Source organism: Natator depressus, chromosome 3 (genome assembly GCF_965152275.1).
Source record: "Natator depressus isolate rNatDep1 chromosome 3, rNatDep2.hap1, whole genome shotgun sequence".
Taxonomy (NCBI): Eukaryota; Metazoa; Chordata; order Testudines; family Cheloniidae; genus Natator; species Natator depressus.
The window spans coordinates 66,389,600-66,403,650 of record NC_134236.1 but is presented as its reverse complement, the minus strand read 5'-3'; the positions used below and the strand labels follow the sequence as shown (position 1 = coordinate 66,403,650).

At 38.5% G+C, this 14,051-nt stretch overlaps 1 protein-coding gene across 2 annotated transcripts in view; it reads right to left on the bottom strand.

Moving 5' to 3' along the window:
• Nucleotides 1-303: 303 nt before the first annotated feature.
• Nucleotides 304-14,051, bottom strand: part of CYB5R4 (cytochrome b5 reductase 4) — an 82,288-nt gene continuing 68,540 nt past the window's right edge. For both annotated transcript variants that reach the window (XM_074948051.1, XM_074948052.1), the window contains exons 14-16: nt 11,369-11,455; nt 2,011-2,175; nt 304-948 (exon numbers count right to left, since the gene is read on the bottom strand). In XM_074948051.1, coding sequence (XP_074804152.1) covers nt 894-948; nt 2,011-2,175; nt 11,369-11,455 — 307 coding nt within the window. In that variant the 3' untranslated portion in view covers nt 304-893. The remainder of the gene's footprint in view (nt 949-2,010; nt 2,176-11,368; nt 11,456-14,051) is intronic.

Here is a 14,051-nt window from a genome sequence, read left to right as displayed (position 1 = left end):
ATCAAAATTGGAGGTCTTTCTAAAAGGTATACTCTGGTTCAAACACCAGCTATCAAGCCAAACAGAGCAACTGTTAAACCAATCGAGGGACCATTAATTACTATAATTAGAAAATGTCTGAAGCATTCTGCTAGTAAGTCTGTGGTGCAGCATGAACTTGAACCCAGGAAGTCTGTGGTGCAGGGTGAACTTGAATCCAGGACTCTCAAGTCCTAGGCTAGTGCCCTGCCCACTGGACCATCCTTCCCATCTGCCTTTCACTTTACCATATATGACAGTGATACTCCACTCATCATGTGTAACAAGAATCCATTATTTACCTTTTTATTACTTAGTGCATCTTTACTCAGTTTGCCATACATATGAGCACCTTATTTATCAATATTATGTACAAGAACAACAACATGTTTTGATCACTTAAAAGTCAAACACGGTTTTAGAATATCAATAAGAACATAGTGTAAGTGATCATTTACCTGAGTTAACAGTGCAATACATAAATTCAGACAGTATTGCTAAGACATTTTACAGTAAAGAAAAGTGTTTCAAGTAAAAATCTATATAATCAGTACTTAGAAGGTAATAAATCAGATCTAGAAGGAAAGAGTTCTAGGTTAACAAAATTAAATATCTAATATGTACTGTACATATTTACTTGCCTCTGCAATAAATTAATATCCTACATGAATTGTAAGTATTAGCAAAAATACAAAAGCAAGAAAACAGTATAAAATTCCTTTACCTCAAATGCACATGCCATTCAAGAAATATTTTCATACCAAGAGTCAAATTTTAATGCATACAAAATATTTTTCTTTTTAAGAATTTAAACTTATTTATGAATGTAAATAATGAAGATCGATGAATTAAACAGTCATATCCTCAATGTTGCTTTATGCAGTAAAACTATGGACCTCTTCTTTGGAATATCCAAGATCCTGCAGAAACCTGAAAATCAGTAATCAAATTTGTTACTTCACATGTAGGGAAAGCTAAACAGTTTACAGTTCAGCAACAGTCTCTTTTTCCAAAAGATGACATGCTGAAATCACTCTGGCTATGAAAATACATTAAGAACAAACGACATGTCCATACAGAATTTCATACATATAGCATCATATTAGTATTTTTGTGCAGTATCCAGTTCTAAAAAACCAAAGAATGTGTAACATTTTGAAGTATTTCAGATTTAGTTCCCACTGTTTTGTGGTGTTTGTTTTTGTTTAAAGATTTCAGAGATAAAACATATTGGTCAGATTCAATATTTTGTTAGATCTATGAAACTGCTCTGACTTCAAGAGATGTAACCAGCATTGATATTTGGCCCAATGTTTGGAGGATGGATGTGCTTGTTTAAACTTGCATCTTTTCTTTTTTATATTCCATGTGTTTTTAGTACGGCAATAAAATGAATATAAATACACTGAAAGCTTTAATGTCTCCACAAGATTTTAATAGAACACCACCTTCAAATTCAACTCTGACTCAGCTGGCACTATCAGAAACAGGCACCACTTAGGCACCTCTTTTCAGTAATTCCTGTATATCAGAGACATAATCCCATTTGGAGAAAGTGGTAAATTTCAAAATTCTTAAACAGCACTTAGATCTACCAAAATGTGTGACGTAGCTACAAAAAATAACTGGAAAGTGATATTTTGCTAAGAGTAAAAGCTTTAACAACTTGATGAAACTTGGGCTGTAGTTAATATTTGCATGAATGGATGTTTCTATACGTTTTAAGCTAATGTGGTCATAAAATTTTAGTAACCTAAATGACATAAAAAGAACGGCACATAGTAGTATGGAACATTAGTTTAAAAAACAAGATTTTCCCTATGATTGTATTCTATCCTTTTGTAACTATCTACTGCTTAATAAACACAAATATTTACAAAAATGGTTTTAACTTGCATATAAGGAAAATTCAAAGTACCTTTTAGAAATTCTAAAAGGGGGTAAAATTATACAGTTCACCTCAGGCACAGGAATAATTATTTTTACACTCACTGTATTCCTTGCTCTGTGAAAGGTGCTGGACCACAGACACAAATAAGTATTTTGGAGTCTTTTTTGCTTCTTTTCACAAACTCAGAAAGGAGAGATGAAGAAATTTTTCCCTGTTTGCCGGTCCCTTCTTTTTTTGGCTCTGAGAGAATAAATTGAACCTCAAACCTGCAAAACAGGAGGAAATGTAAAAATATTGCTTCCATACTGACATCTTTAGCACTATCAATGAATCTCAGGGTAGATAAAAATCATAGATATGTTTGCTGCCAAATTTTAAAGAAAGTCAAACCACTGAACTGGTGAAATGTACTGGCTTCGCACCTGGAACCAGAGTTTGTTGAAGTTCTAAACCATCTTTTGACGGCACTAATCTCCTGCAGGTATAGAAAGAATATTTTCTTCATTTCACTTTATTCAACTAATTCAGTTGAATGACTAGTTCATTCAAAGTTAAGAAATCAACTGGGAGTTGAAGAAGATGTTTTCCACTTCCTCTTACACATTTTTTATTCGTAGTTGAACTTTATTTGTTCTAAAATCTTGAAGGACACAGTGGCCAGAAAAAAAAATCGGTTCCATAATTATTTTCTTTCATAAATCAGTTTTACATCTAAAACTTGTTTTGAAACATTGATAAACTCTTTTTTCTTACGTATCCAGCATATTTTAATGAATAAACACAATTTTACAATGCTGTTTTTGTCCATTTTTAAATTGACTTTGAATTTCCATCCAAATAGAGCTTGACACAAAGCTCAAGTAAAAAATTAATCACCTCGTAAGAAATGCATCATTCACCATTTTCTAACATAAAAATTAAGAATATGAATAAATGTAAGTTAAACTATGTAATTGTTTAAATAAATCATAGAATCGTAGGATTGGAAGGGACCTCGAAAGGTCTTCTAGTCCAGTCTCCTGCACTCATGGCACGACTCGGTATTATGTAGACCATTCCTGACATGTGTTTGTCTAACCTGCTCTTAAAATTCTTAGAGCACAGAGATTCCACAACCCCCCCATGGCAATTTATTCCAGTGCTTAACTATCCCGACAGTTGGGAAGCTTTTCCTAATGTCCAACCTAAACTGCCTTTGCTGCAATTTAAGCCCATTGTTTCTTGTCCTATCCTCAGAGGTTAAAGAGGACCATTTTTCTCCCTCCTCCTTGTAACGACCTGTTATGTACCTGAAAACTGTTATGTCCCTGCTCAGTCTTCTCCAGGACTAAACAAACCTAATTTTTTTTTTCAATCTTCCCTCATAGGTCATGTTTTCTAGACCTTTAATCATTTTTATTGTTCTTCACTGGACTTTTTCCAAAATATGGCACTCAGAGCTGGACACAATACAGGCAGTCCTCGGATTTATGACACAATTCGTTCCTGAAAATTGCGTCGTAAGTCGAAATGTTGTAACTTAGAACCACAATCCACTCCATTGCAGGACCAAGTGTCATAAAGTCGAAACCAATTGTAAGTCAAATCAGGGTGTGAATTCATAAACAATGAACAGCACTGACGACGTAAGTCAAATGTTGTAAAGTCGAGGACTGCCTGTACTCCAGTTGAGGCCTAATCAGCGCGGAGTAGAGCGGAAGAATTCCTTCTCATGTCTTGCTTACAACACTCCTGCTAATACATCCCAGAATGATGTTTGCTTTTTTTTTTTTGCAACAGTATTACACTGTTACTCATATTTAGCTTGTGATCCACTATGACCCCCAGATCCTTCCCACAGTACTCCGTCGTAGGCAGTCATTTCCCATTTTGTATGTGTGCAACTGACTGTTCCTTCCTAAGTGGAGTACTTTGCATTTGTCCTTATTGAATTTCATCCTATTTACTTCAGACCTCCTCTCCAGTTTGTTCAGATCATTTTGAATTTCAATCCTATCCTCCAAAACACTTCCAACCCCTCCCAGCTTGATATCGTCCGCAAACTTTGTAAGTGTACTCTCTATGCCATTATCTAAAATCATTGATGAAGACACTGAACAGAACTGGACCCAGAACTGATCCCTGCAGGACCCCACTCGATATGTCCTTCCAACTTTACTGTGAACCACTAACTACTTTATGGGGACAGTTTTCCAACCAGTTATGCACCCACCTTATAGTAGCTCCATCTAGGCTGTATTTCCCTAGTTTGTTTATGAGAAGGTTATGCGAGATCGTATCAAAAGCTTTACTAAAGTCAAGATATACCACATCTACTGCTTCCCCCCTATCCACAAGGCTTGTTACCCTGTCAAAGAAAACTATTAGGTTGGTTTGACATGATTTGTTCTTGACAAATCCATGTTGAATGTGACTTATCTTATTATCTTCTAGGTGTCTGCAAACTGATTGCTTAATTATTTGCTCCATTATCTTTCCAGGTACAGAAGTTAAGCTGACTGGTCTGTAATTCCCCGGGTTGTTCTTATTTCCCTTTTTATAGATGGCACTATATTTTCCCTTTTCCAGTCCTCTGGAATCTCACCTATCTTATATGACTTTTCAAAGATAACCGCTAATGGCTCAGATAACTCCTCAGTCAGTTCCTTGAGTATTCTAGGCTGTATTTCATCAGGCCTTGGGGACTTGAAAACATCTAACTTGTCTGAGTAATTTTTAACTTGTTCTTTCCCTGTTTTAGCCTCTGATCCAACCTCATTTTCACTGGCATTCATTAAGTTAGATGTCCAATTGCTACTAAACTTTTTGATGAAAACTGAAACACAAAATGTATATAAATATAACGTATCCTCCTGGTTAGCAAAAAGAAGCACCACATTTAGTTGCAATTCAATATGTTTAGATGGTTACCAACCAATGAGAATCAACCTTTCTTTTGGAAAATAACTAAAAGTGCAAGATGCAAAACAAGATTAAAATTGATTAATTAAATCAAGATGTCATACTTGCTGATTTAAATCATGGTTAAAATTGGTGATATAAATCACTGATTTAAAATAAATCTGCTCTGATTCATCTCAGAGCTAACGATTTCTATGACATACTGACTGACCTCTTCCTCCGCTAAAGGCTGACTGCCAAGACAGTCACTACCTGACAACAACATAGGATGGGAAGGGACCTCCTGGATCATCAAGTCTAGTCTCCTGTTATTGTAGGCAACCCTATCATAACCCCTTTCATAAACTTACCAAGCTGCATCTTAAAACCAGCTATGTTTCTTGCCCCCCACTACTCCTATTGGGAGGTTGTTCCAGAAGCTTACTCCTCTGATGGTTAGAAACATTCTAATTTCCAACCTAAATGTACCCATGGCCAGTTCTTGTGTCAACATTGACCATGACGTTAAATAACTCTTCTCTCTCCCTGGTGTTTACCCCAAATGTATTTTTGTCTTTTATAGAGAGAAATCATAACCCCTCATCTCAGCCTTCATTTTGCGATGCTAAATATGCCAAGCTCTTAGTCTCCTTTTGTAAAATAGGCACTACATTGCCTGATCATCCTATTCAATTCAGTTTTAAATTTGCACTGGTATGCAGAGCAATTTGATACATGTAGTAGGAAAAGAAGAAAATTGGATTTGTGTATTAAGCTACAAGACATAATTGACAAGTCATAGAGGAAGTGACTGTGACAGTCAGGGTCCAGACACCCCAAGGGGAGAACAGGTGTTTGGACACTAAAGAATAAGCAGCTGAATTAACTGATTGTATATAATATTATTGTGTTAGACAAATGTTGACTAGGGTCTTATGAAAGCTTGTAATGTTCTAAACTTAATAATCATTATGGGATATGGATAAAGGCTACCATGATGAATTTATATAGAGAGAGATCTGGGCTTAAACTTTGGCTCCACCTCACAGTAGGACAGTGAGTTATCAGACAGGGAGTGGCACCTACCAAGCCAGGTGTTTGCCCAAAACCATGAGTCTCCATGCCAGGAGAAAGGGAAAAGAGTCTTTTAAACAGGTGGCTTAAAACTGGAGTTTTCTTCCAGAACTTGAGGGACAGTCTCAAAGGTGGCAGGCTGTCTGTGAATACTGGATCCTCCCCATGGCTAGGGTGTAAGCTGGGAAACTGTTCAAAGGCAACAGGCAACTTGTATTAGAAAAGGGATTTTGTCTAATACAGAAGTGTAAAGCCTGAAGTTTTGTCCGTTTATTTACTGTATAACTTGTATGTTTGCTGTCCCTTATTTCATCTTTGAATCTTTTTCTATTAAATAAACCTTTTGTTTATTTTTACCCCAAGCAGGGTTTGTTATACAAGCTATGTGGAGCGTGGGGGCCCAAGTGAACTGATAACTGGGGGACTGGTTTCACATCTTTGGGGTGACAAACCAGAGGGGGAAAGTCCAGGTGTCTGGTAATTAAGAACCCAGGAAGGATGGATTTGAGGAGGCTCAGGACCAGAAGGGCTGATGGCAGAGGTGAAAGTAAGCTGGTCCGGTCCAGTATGGTGTACCGGCAAGAGCATAACATTCTCTAGACCCCAGAATGTTCTAGTCCTAATTAATTAAGAGAACATTGGAGCAAAGTAACCCCCTGCAGTTGTTAGTGTGAAACACATTTTTCTGCTACATTAAATCTCATCTCCCACTTTAAAAGTTTAAAGAAAAACATCCCTGACGTTGTTTGTCTTATTTTACACACATTCCCTGTTTAATCAAAAAAAAAAAATTAGGGGTAGTCTATTTTTTGTCAAGGTGAAAATTTCTTCGTCAAGCCAAGATCGAGACTCCAGAGGAACATTTTTCACAACGCAAAACCTGTTTTATCCGACACTTCACCAACCGGGAAGCTCTATAAACTGGCATTTCTGATCTTCATTCTAGTTGGCACGGGGCTGGGGTGCCAGATCCAGGGGCCACTCACCTCATGCGACTTCCCACAAGCGGCGACCTGTCCCGGCTGCTCTGCGCGTTGCCTCCGCCAGCACATACCGCCCCCACAGCTCCCATTCGCAGCCAATGGGAGCTGCAGAGTCAGCGTTTGGGCAGGGCAGGATGGGACGGAGGCAGGGCGTAGCACCACCTGCCGTGCCTCTGCCTAGGAGCAGCTGGGACAGGCCGCCGCTTGTGGGGAGCCGGCCAAGGTAAGTGGCCCCCGGATCCGGCAACTGGCACCCCCTCCTGCACACTAAGCCCCCTCCCACACCCAAACTCCATCCCAGAGCCTGCGCTCCGCACCCTCTCTTGCACCCCCAGCCCCACACCCAAACTCCCTCCCCCTTAGTTAACTGGCATTTTTCTCTAACCTGCACTCTCCCATCATGCCAGATAAAACAGCTTTTACTATAATAAGTAAATAAAAAGATTTTTGTGGTCCACTCAATAGTGTCTGTCAGTCGAGATTTGGCCCGTGGTCCCCCTATTGACTGCCCCTAAAATAAATTGTTCTCCAATAATCAGCCTTTACATCTGTTTGCTCAGTAACTTTAATGAACATTATTGATAAAGATCACATTAATTTCAAAGAATTTGCCCTAATCCTGAACTGTGCATTTTCTGTAAATTTGAAAAATCTCATTGGATTTTTTATTCTTTGTGGTGGGCAGTCTGATGGCATTTATCATCTGAGGAAAAAATATTACATATAATTAAAATATTAACATTACTTTCCCCACTTAAGGATCTTAATATTCTGAAGCTTTCTCAGTTTTTATCATTTTTTTCAGATGTTGGACGGCACATAGAATGATGTCATTTCTAAGAGCTTTTAAGCCATTCTGTTGCTATTTCTATATTTTATAATCCCAAATTTAAAAAAATCAGCAACCAAATTTTCAAACAGATATAGATATCCACCTCCTTTAACTCTGGGTTCTAATTTACTATTTGAGATCTTATCCAAAAGGCCTTTTTGTCTGTGTTTAAAATTTTAAGATATTTTGGCTGTTTCTGAAGTGTACTGTAAAGTGCCAGAGAACAATTAAGCACTAACAGCTGTTAGCAGAACCACAGAGAAACTCTAGCCAGATCACATCACCCTTTGCAGGCAGACAGCACCAACAAGCAATGCCTCTTAACAACTTCATGAGCACTTGGATGAGTTCAGATGTTCCAGACTCTATGCATAATTTTGCTGGAAGGTGGAAGGTTGTGGTTTTTTTTTTTAAATTCTTCCAAAATTGTACAACTATCACATAGATTTGGCTGAAAAATAGGTGCCACGTCTCCTCCCACACCAAACTTCATGACCAATAAGGAATATAAAAAACACACAAAAGGCTACACCATTTCTCAGTCCAGTCAGAAATTTTGATATATGAACCCAAATAAGTACAGCGATTTTTTTTGTTTGATTGATTGATGTTGACTTTCACAGCACACAAGCTTTCTGCTCATCCGAGCAAGTTATATACTGGTTCTGGAGTGTACTTGAGGTAATTGCTCTCTCCCTTCACTGAGGTTAAATGAAAAGTTATTCACCCAAAACCAGAAAATTTGTCTTTAATTAAACAAAATCATTTCTGAGTTACCTCAGTGGGGCTGTTATTTTCATTAGAATTAAAAGTATTGGATTGTGGGGGTGGGACAGAGGATAACTTTACATCTCCATCAATATGCTTTATCATGTGGGATATTCAGATTAGGAAGCAGTCTTTGGCTTCCTACTCTCCCACATTAGCCAAACCTGGTTATAATACCAAGATGTTATTTACAGTAGACTGGGGAGCAGGAATTAAACTCTGTCATTTTGTAAGTGTGGATGTCAGCTGCGGTCACACAAAGACACGGCTATCCAACATAAGTTATCTAATCTTCTTGCCAGAATGAACTTTAGGTTTACTGAACTCTGGTATTTTTATAGCCTCTGTGGGAGAGCATGTATCCTTGATAACCCCTCTCAGTCTGTCTGGAAGAAATACTACACCTTGACCTTTACCTGGTTCTCCAGCCCCCACCCCACAAGTATACACTCTGTATAGTTAGGGCAGGGGTCGGCAACCTTTAGCACGCGGCCCGCCCATCAGGGTAATCTGCTGGTGGGCTGCGAGACATTTTGTTTATGTTAATCGTCCACAGACATGGCCCCCCACAGCTCCCAGTGGCCACGGTTTGCCATTCCTGGCCAATGGGAGCTGCGGGAAGCGGCAGCGAGCACGTCCCACAGCTCCCATTGACACTAAGCTGTCCTGAGCCACATCTGGAGGGAGTGAAGGTGCAACCTTGCAAACTGGACCACTTACATGCAAGTGGACATGTGGCCCAAGAGCCTCAGGCATATCTGAACTGTTGTGGATGGCTGAGACAGCAGACTGAGGCAAAGTACTGAATGATCTGAAAATGGTTGGTCAGCAGAAACGCTCTGTGTAAGCTCGAAAGCCTGTGTCTCTCACCAGTAGAAGTTGGTCCAATAAAAGATATTACCTCACTCACCATGGATCTCTAATATCCTGAGACGGACACAATTACCACAAAAGTGCATACAAAGAAAATATTGACATTTTGGGGTCAAAGTGCTCTTTAACACTCCCCTGTCCCCAAGTAGGGGGTTATGATATATATACACACTAATTTAAGATGAAGAATTGCTAAATGGTAAGATTAAGAGCCTTTAGGTATACTTTAATAATTTATAATTATGGATAGTGAATGAGTTTAGATGAGGTAACATTTAGGCCAAGCCCTCAGCCTAAATTTGCTTGGCAATGCATGTGGTTTTGCCAGTTCTTCGCCTCTTAACATAGATTGGCTGATTTGATTAAAATAATGTAACTTAGACAGGACAAAGGTGATGTGTTATGTTGGAAGATTTTAGGTAAAAGGGAAGTTAATTAGTATAATAAACACACAAACCTGTAATGACAAAAGTCCCCTTTTTCTGGGAAAACCCAGGAGCAGGGTGACATGGAAATGTAATGACATGAAAAGTCTAGACACAACTATAGATTCCTAAATTAAAGTTTGTGTATGCGTATTGTATGGGTTACATAAGACAAATGCTTAATGCTGATTGGAGAAAAGTTAAGGAATAGGTAATGTGGACATGTTTGAGAATATAAGGGAAGGAGGGCCCAAGATGGAGGAATACCAGGCCAGAAAGTGAAGGAACTGGCCTGAAGAACCAGACTAGGGATCAGAGGAGGCGATGACCATCCTGATGTACAGGAGAACTTCCCAGTGCTCCAGAATGCAGTAACAGGGGACCCCAATCGAATCCATCTTATATGTTTATCGTCTGGCATAAATATATGTTCAGACACTGTGACAATAATTCTGTCTGAAATTTTACGAATAAAGGTGAAAATTGATTAAGCCTAAATTGGGTACACTCAGTTTCCCACCTTACATTCCCAAGATGCAGATTCACTTTTCAAGTCCTAGAAACATCACCTGAACATCTAGTTTAAAATGGAGTAGTGTACAGACATAATTATAAAAGCTATTCTTGAAACATGGTTCATGGAACAGCAGTGTTTGGTGGACAACTTATTAGTGATTCATGCCTAGCTGGCTGATCACATGGTGCTATCTACTGATTTTCAACTCCTCAAAAGCCCAAATTCAGCTAAGTATTTGAGCATATGCTTAAGTCTATCCCTACTGAGAAAGGCACATATGCATGTTAAACAGCTCATGTTATAAACAGCTAAATTAAGATGAAAATTTACGAGTGAAAGCTTAAAACCCATCCCTTCTACCCTTACTGTGGTGGTGGCAAACTGATGATGTCCACTATATTACTTACCCATTTAAAAAAGAGTTACACTCTCCAGATAAGTGGTAAATATGGTAGAATTTATGATTGCTTTATAATTCAAAATTCTTCTGCAAAGATCATTTCCCTAGCCTGTTAGTTTGACAATGTCAACCCCTTCTTTTTGCATTCTTCCACTGGCTCCCTTTTCTCCATTCCATCAAACACACACTACTTGTCTTCACTTTCCAGGCATATCCCCACCCTATGATCTCTCACACACTATCAAGATGTCAGCTTCCACCTCCAACTGGTCCATCATGCCAGTCTCCATCACCTACTTGTTACATTTTCAAACAAACACCTTTGCGCTTTCTCCCATGCTATCCTTCGTGCTTGGGAGGAGCTCCCCATAAACATCTGCAAAAACTAGCATATCATCCTCCAAAGTCTTCCATGAAACTCTCCTTTTCCATAATGCTCACAAAAGAACCTTCACAATGGTTAAACTGCTGGTGAACAGAGACCACTGTCTATCATACTGGACAGTATTGTCTCATTGTTTCTTTGTACTCCCCTGTCTGTTAGTATTCATCGATTGTAAGCTTTTGAGGGCAGGGACCATCTTTGTTTTGTTTTTGTACAGCACCTAGCATCATGGAGTCCTGGACTCTGACTAGGGCACCTAGGTGCTACAATAATACAAATAATAAATAATTTATGAATGAAATTCTATAAAACTATTTAATACCTTTTATCTTTCAGGGCTAACTGCTCCAGCTGGTTTCTCCAAAGTATATCATCTTCTGTTTTGTTGAAGAACATCAACTTCACTGTCCTTAAAACAAAACAAAAAAAAAAACCACACAACTTCAATATCAAGCTTTCAACGACGTATGAATGTGTAGCAACTATTAAATAGAAAGAAAATACTGCACATCTCCAGAACACATTTAATTATGCAGCAATTTAAGACCTATATTCTCTTAAGGACAAGAATGGCATATTTTTTAGGAATTCCACAGGCTTTAGTAACAGGACTATATACCTACCTAAAAGTGTCTCAACAGTATCTAAGTGTCACTGTGCTATGCTATTTTAATAAACGTTATGAAAGTAAAACCCTGCACACCTCTAAATAATTTGAACATTATACACTCCATGTTGTACAGATAAACTGAGTTTCAAAATGGTGATGATGGATTCTGGTTTCATCATTTGCCATTAGCTTTATAAATTACAGTACATTACCTAGTCTTAAAGTAATCTGGTTTTGAAGATATTTAGGTGAAAACTGGTGCTGATGAGACACTAACACAATAGTCCAACAATGGCTTCTCACTGGACCCAGTACCAATGCATTATGCCCTTAATTTTAAATAACATCCGCCATCCCAAATGACCCCAGAACAATTTACAAACTACAGGTATACAGAGTGGTCAGATATCATTTTGATGGGCATTATAGAAAAAACAGACACGAGTCACTTCATCTACCACCGAAATGCAGCTAACCTTCTGGGTGACTTGCTGCAACAAGACGACGACACTGATCAAGGCTCCCCGTGTCCTTGTGGTAGATTAGACCTATATGATGCTGCACTGCCTCCTCTCTCAGCACTCCAGTTTAGGTTAATCAATACAGTGTTTTTAAGCGTCATTTATTTTTACATGAAATTTTACTTGGCCCTCAAATTTTAACAAACTACAGATTTTTCTATTGATAAGTAACTGCAACACAAAAGCTATTTGAGGAAGCTGGAGGTGACGGGAGCTGAGTAAGGGGCAGAGGCTTTTGGCAACTAGAAAAGGGCAAAAGATGGTTTTAGTTTGGGGCAGATGAGTATTCAGGAAGCAGGTGAAGTTTCTGACACTGGGAAGGCTGCACCCCCTCTTAACCCCTCCTTGGGGGCAGGGGCAGAATGACTAAGAGTTTGCCTAGATGCAGAATTGCACCCATTTAAATTAAGATGCAATTTTAAGACACTTCAGTTAAAACGGTACAAAAGGCTCTGTCAACACTTCAGTCTACCACAGGCTTATTTCAATTTAGCATAAAACAATTAGGAACAGGTTTAAAACTAAAAAAAAATCTAAAATAAATTACTAGTCCAGCATATAGGTAATAAATCTATTAAATCTGCTCACATTCCATAGTTCTTGGCAATTGCATTTTACTTAACAGGTTTAACTAAACTGATGCAAACATACATAGACAAAAGTTTGTATCTGATGGAGGGATGCAGATTTGAATTCCTTCTATCTAACAACAACAAGTAATCATATTAGCTTGCAGTTAAAGAGTTAATGTAGACATTTAAGTTATCATACTTCAGATTTAACATCCCATTGACATGAATCAGGCAGTTCATACCTATCTCAGTCCTACTGTATTAGGTAGCCTGCAAGATCAGGCAGACATGAATATTTACATTAGGTTCACATTTATACACTTATATTTTAAGGTCTAGAGACTATTTCTAAAAAAATTAAATGCTTACACTCTGGAGCACAATTATGTGGAAGTTTGAAAATAATCTACAATTCAGTGGCAATTTATATGGCTATGAAACTGCATCTTCAGAGTCTTGATCCTAATCCTGAGTACGTAGAACTAACCACAGGCAGCACATTAAAAAAAAAAACAACGAAGACAGGAGAAAACGGGCAATCTGGGCCAAAGGTACTGTCAAGGCTGATTCCCCACTCTGGCACTTTGAGTGAAGAAGGTAGGGGCCCGCAAGGATTCTAAAAATTAATACTGGCAACTCCAGGCTTGTATTAAACTCCCAAGATTACAGCTTCTCTCTGACTTTGGATGGGTAGATGCTGCCACCACACAAGTGCAAACTCCCCCTCCCCACCACCACTTTTTGAGATCACAGGAAGGAGCACTTCGGAATTTCTTCCTTTGGGGTACCCTCAAGCCCTTTCACACACACACCCCTGGGGAAGAGCTGAGAAAGAAAACAAAGGAAATCAGCTGCTGCCACCAGCTAATTACACAACATATGCACAAACCTCTTAGGACACCAAAAAATAATCCTGTTCTTAAAAAAGGTAAATTTTATTAAAAACAAAAAGAAAGAAAAAATTCATCTGGAATTTAAGCTTTTTACTAGATCTTAAGAAAAACAATTACAAAAATTAAGCATCAAGTTAGCTCTTGAGGTTCAGCTTAAAGGTTACAAGCAAAACAAAAGCATTTGAGGGTTATCACAGAGGAGTCCACAAGCCAATAAGAAATAAAAGAAATAACCCTAATCGTGTCTTCCTAGACATTCCCTGATTTACTTTCATACCCGAGGTTTCAAATAAGCAATTCCTAGGTATGATTTTTCATAGCTGGCTTAAAGCTTCCTACAGCACAATTCAGCCCTGTTCCTGCTCTGTGTCTCCTCTCTCTGGAGAATAAGACAGACAAAAGCGGAGTC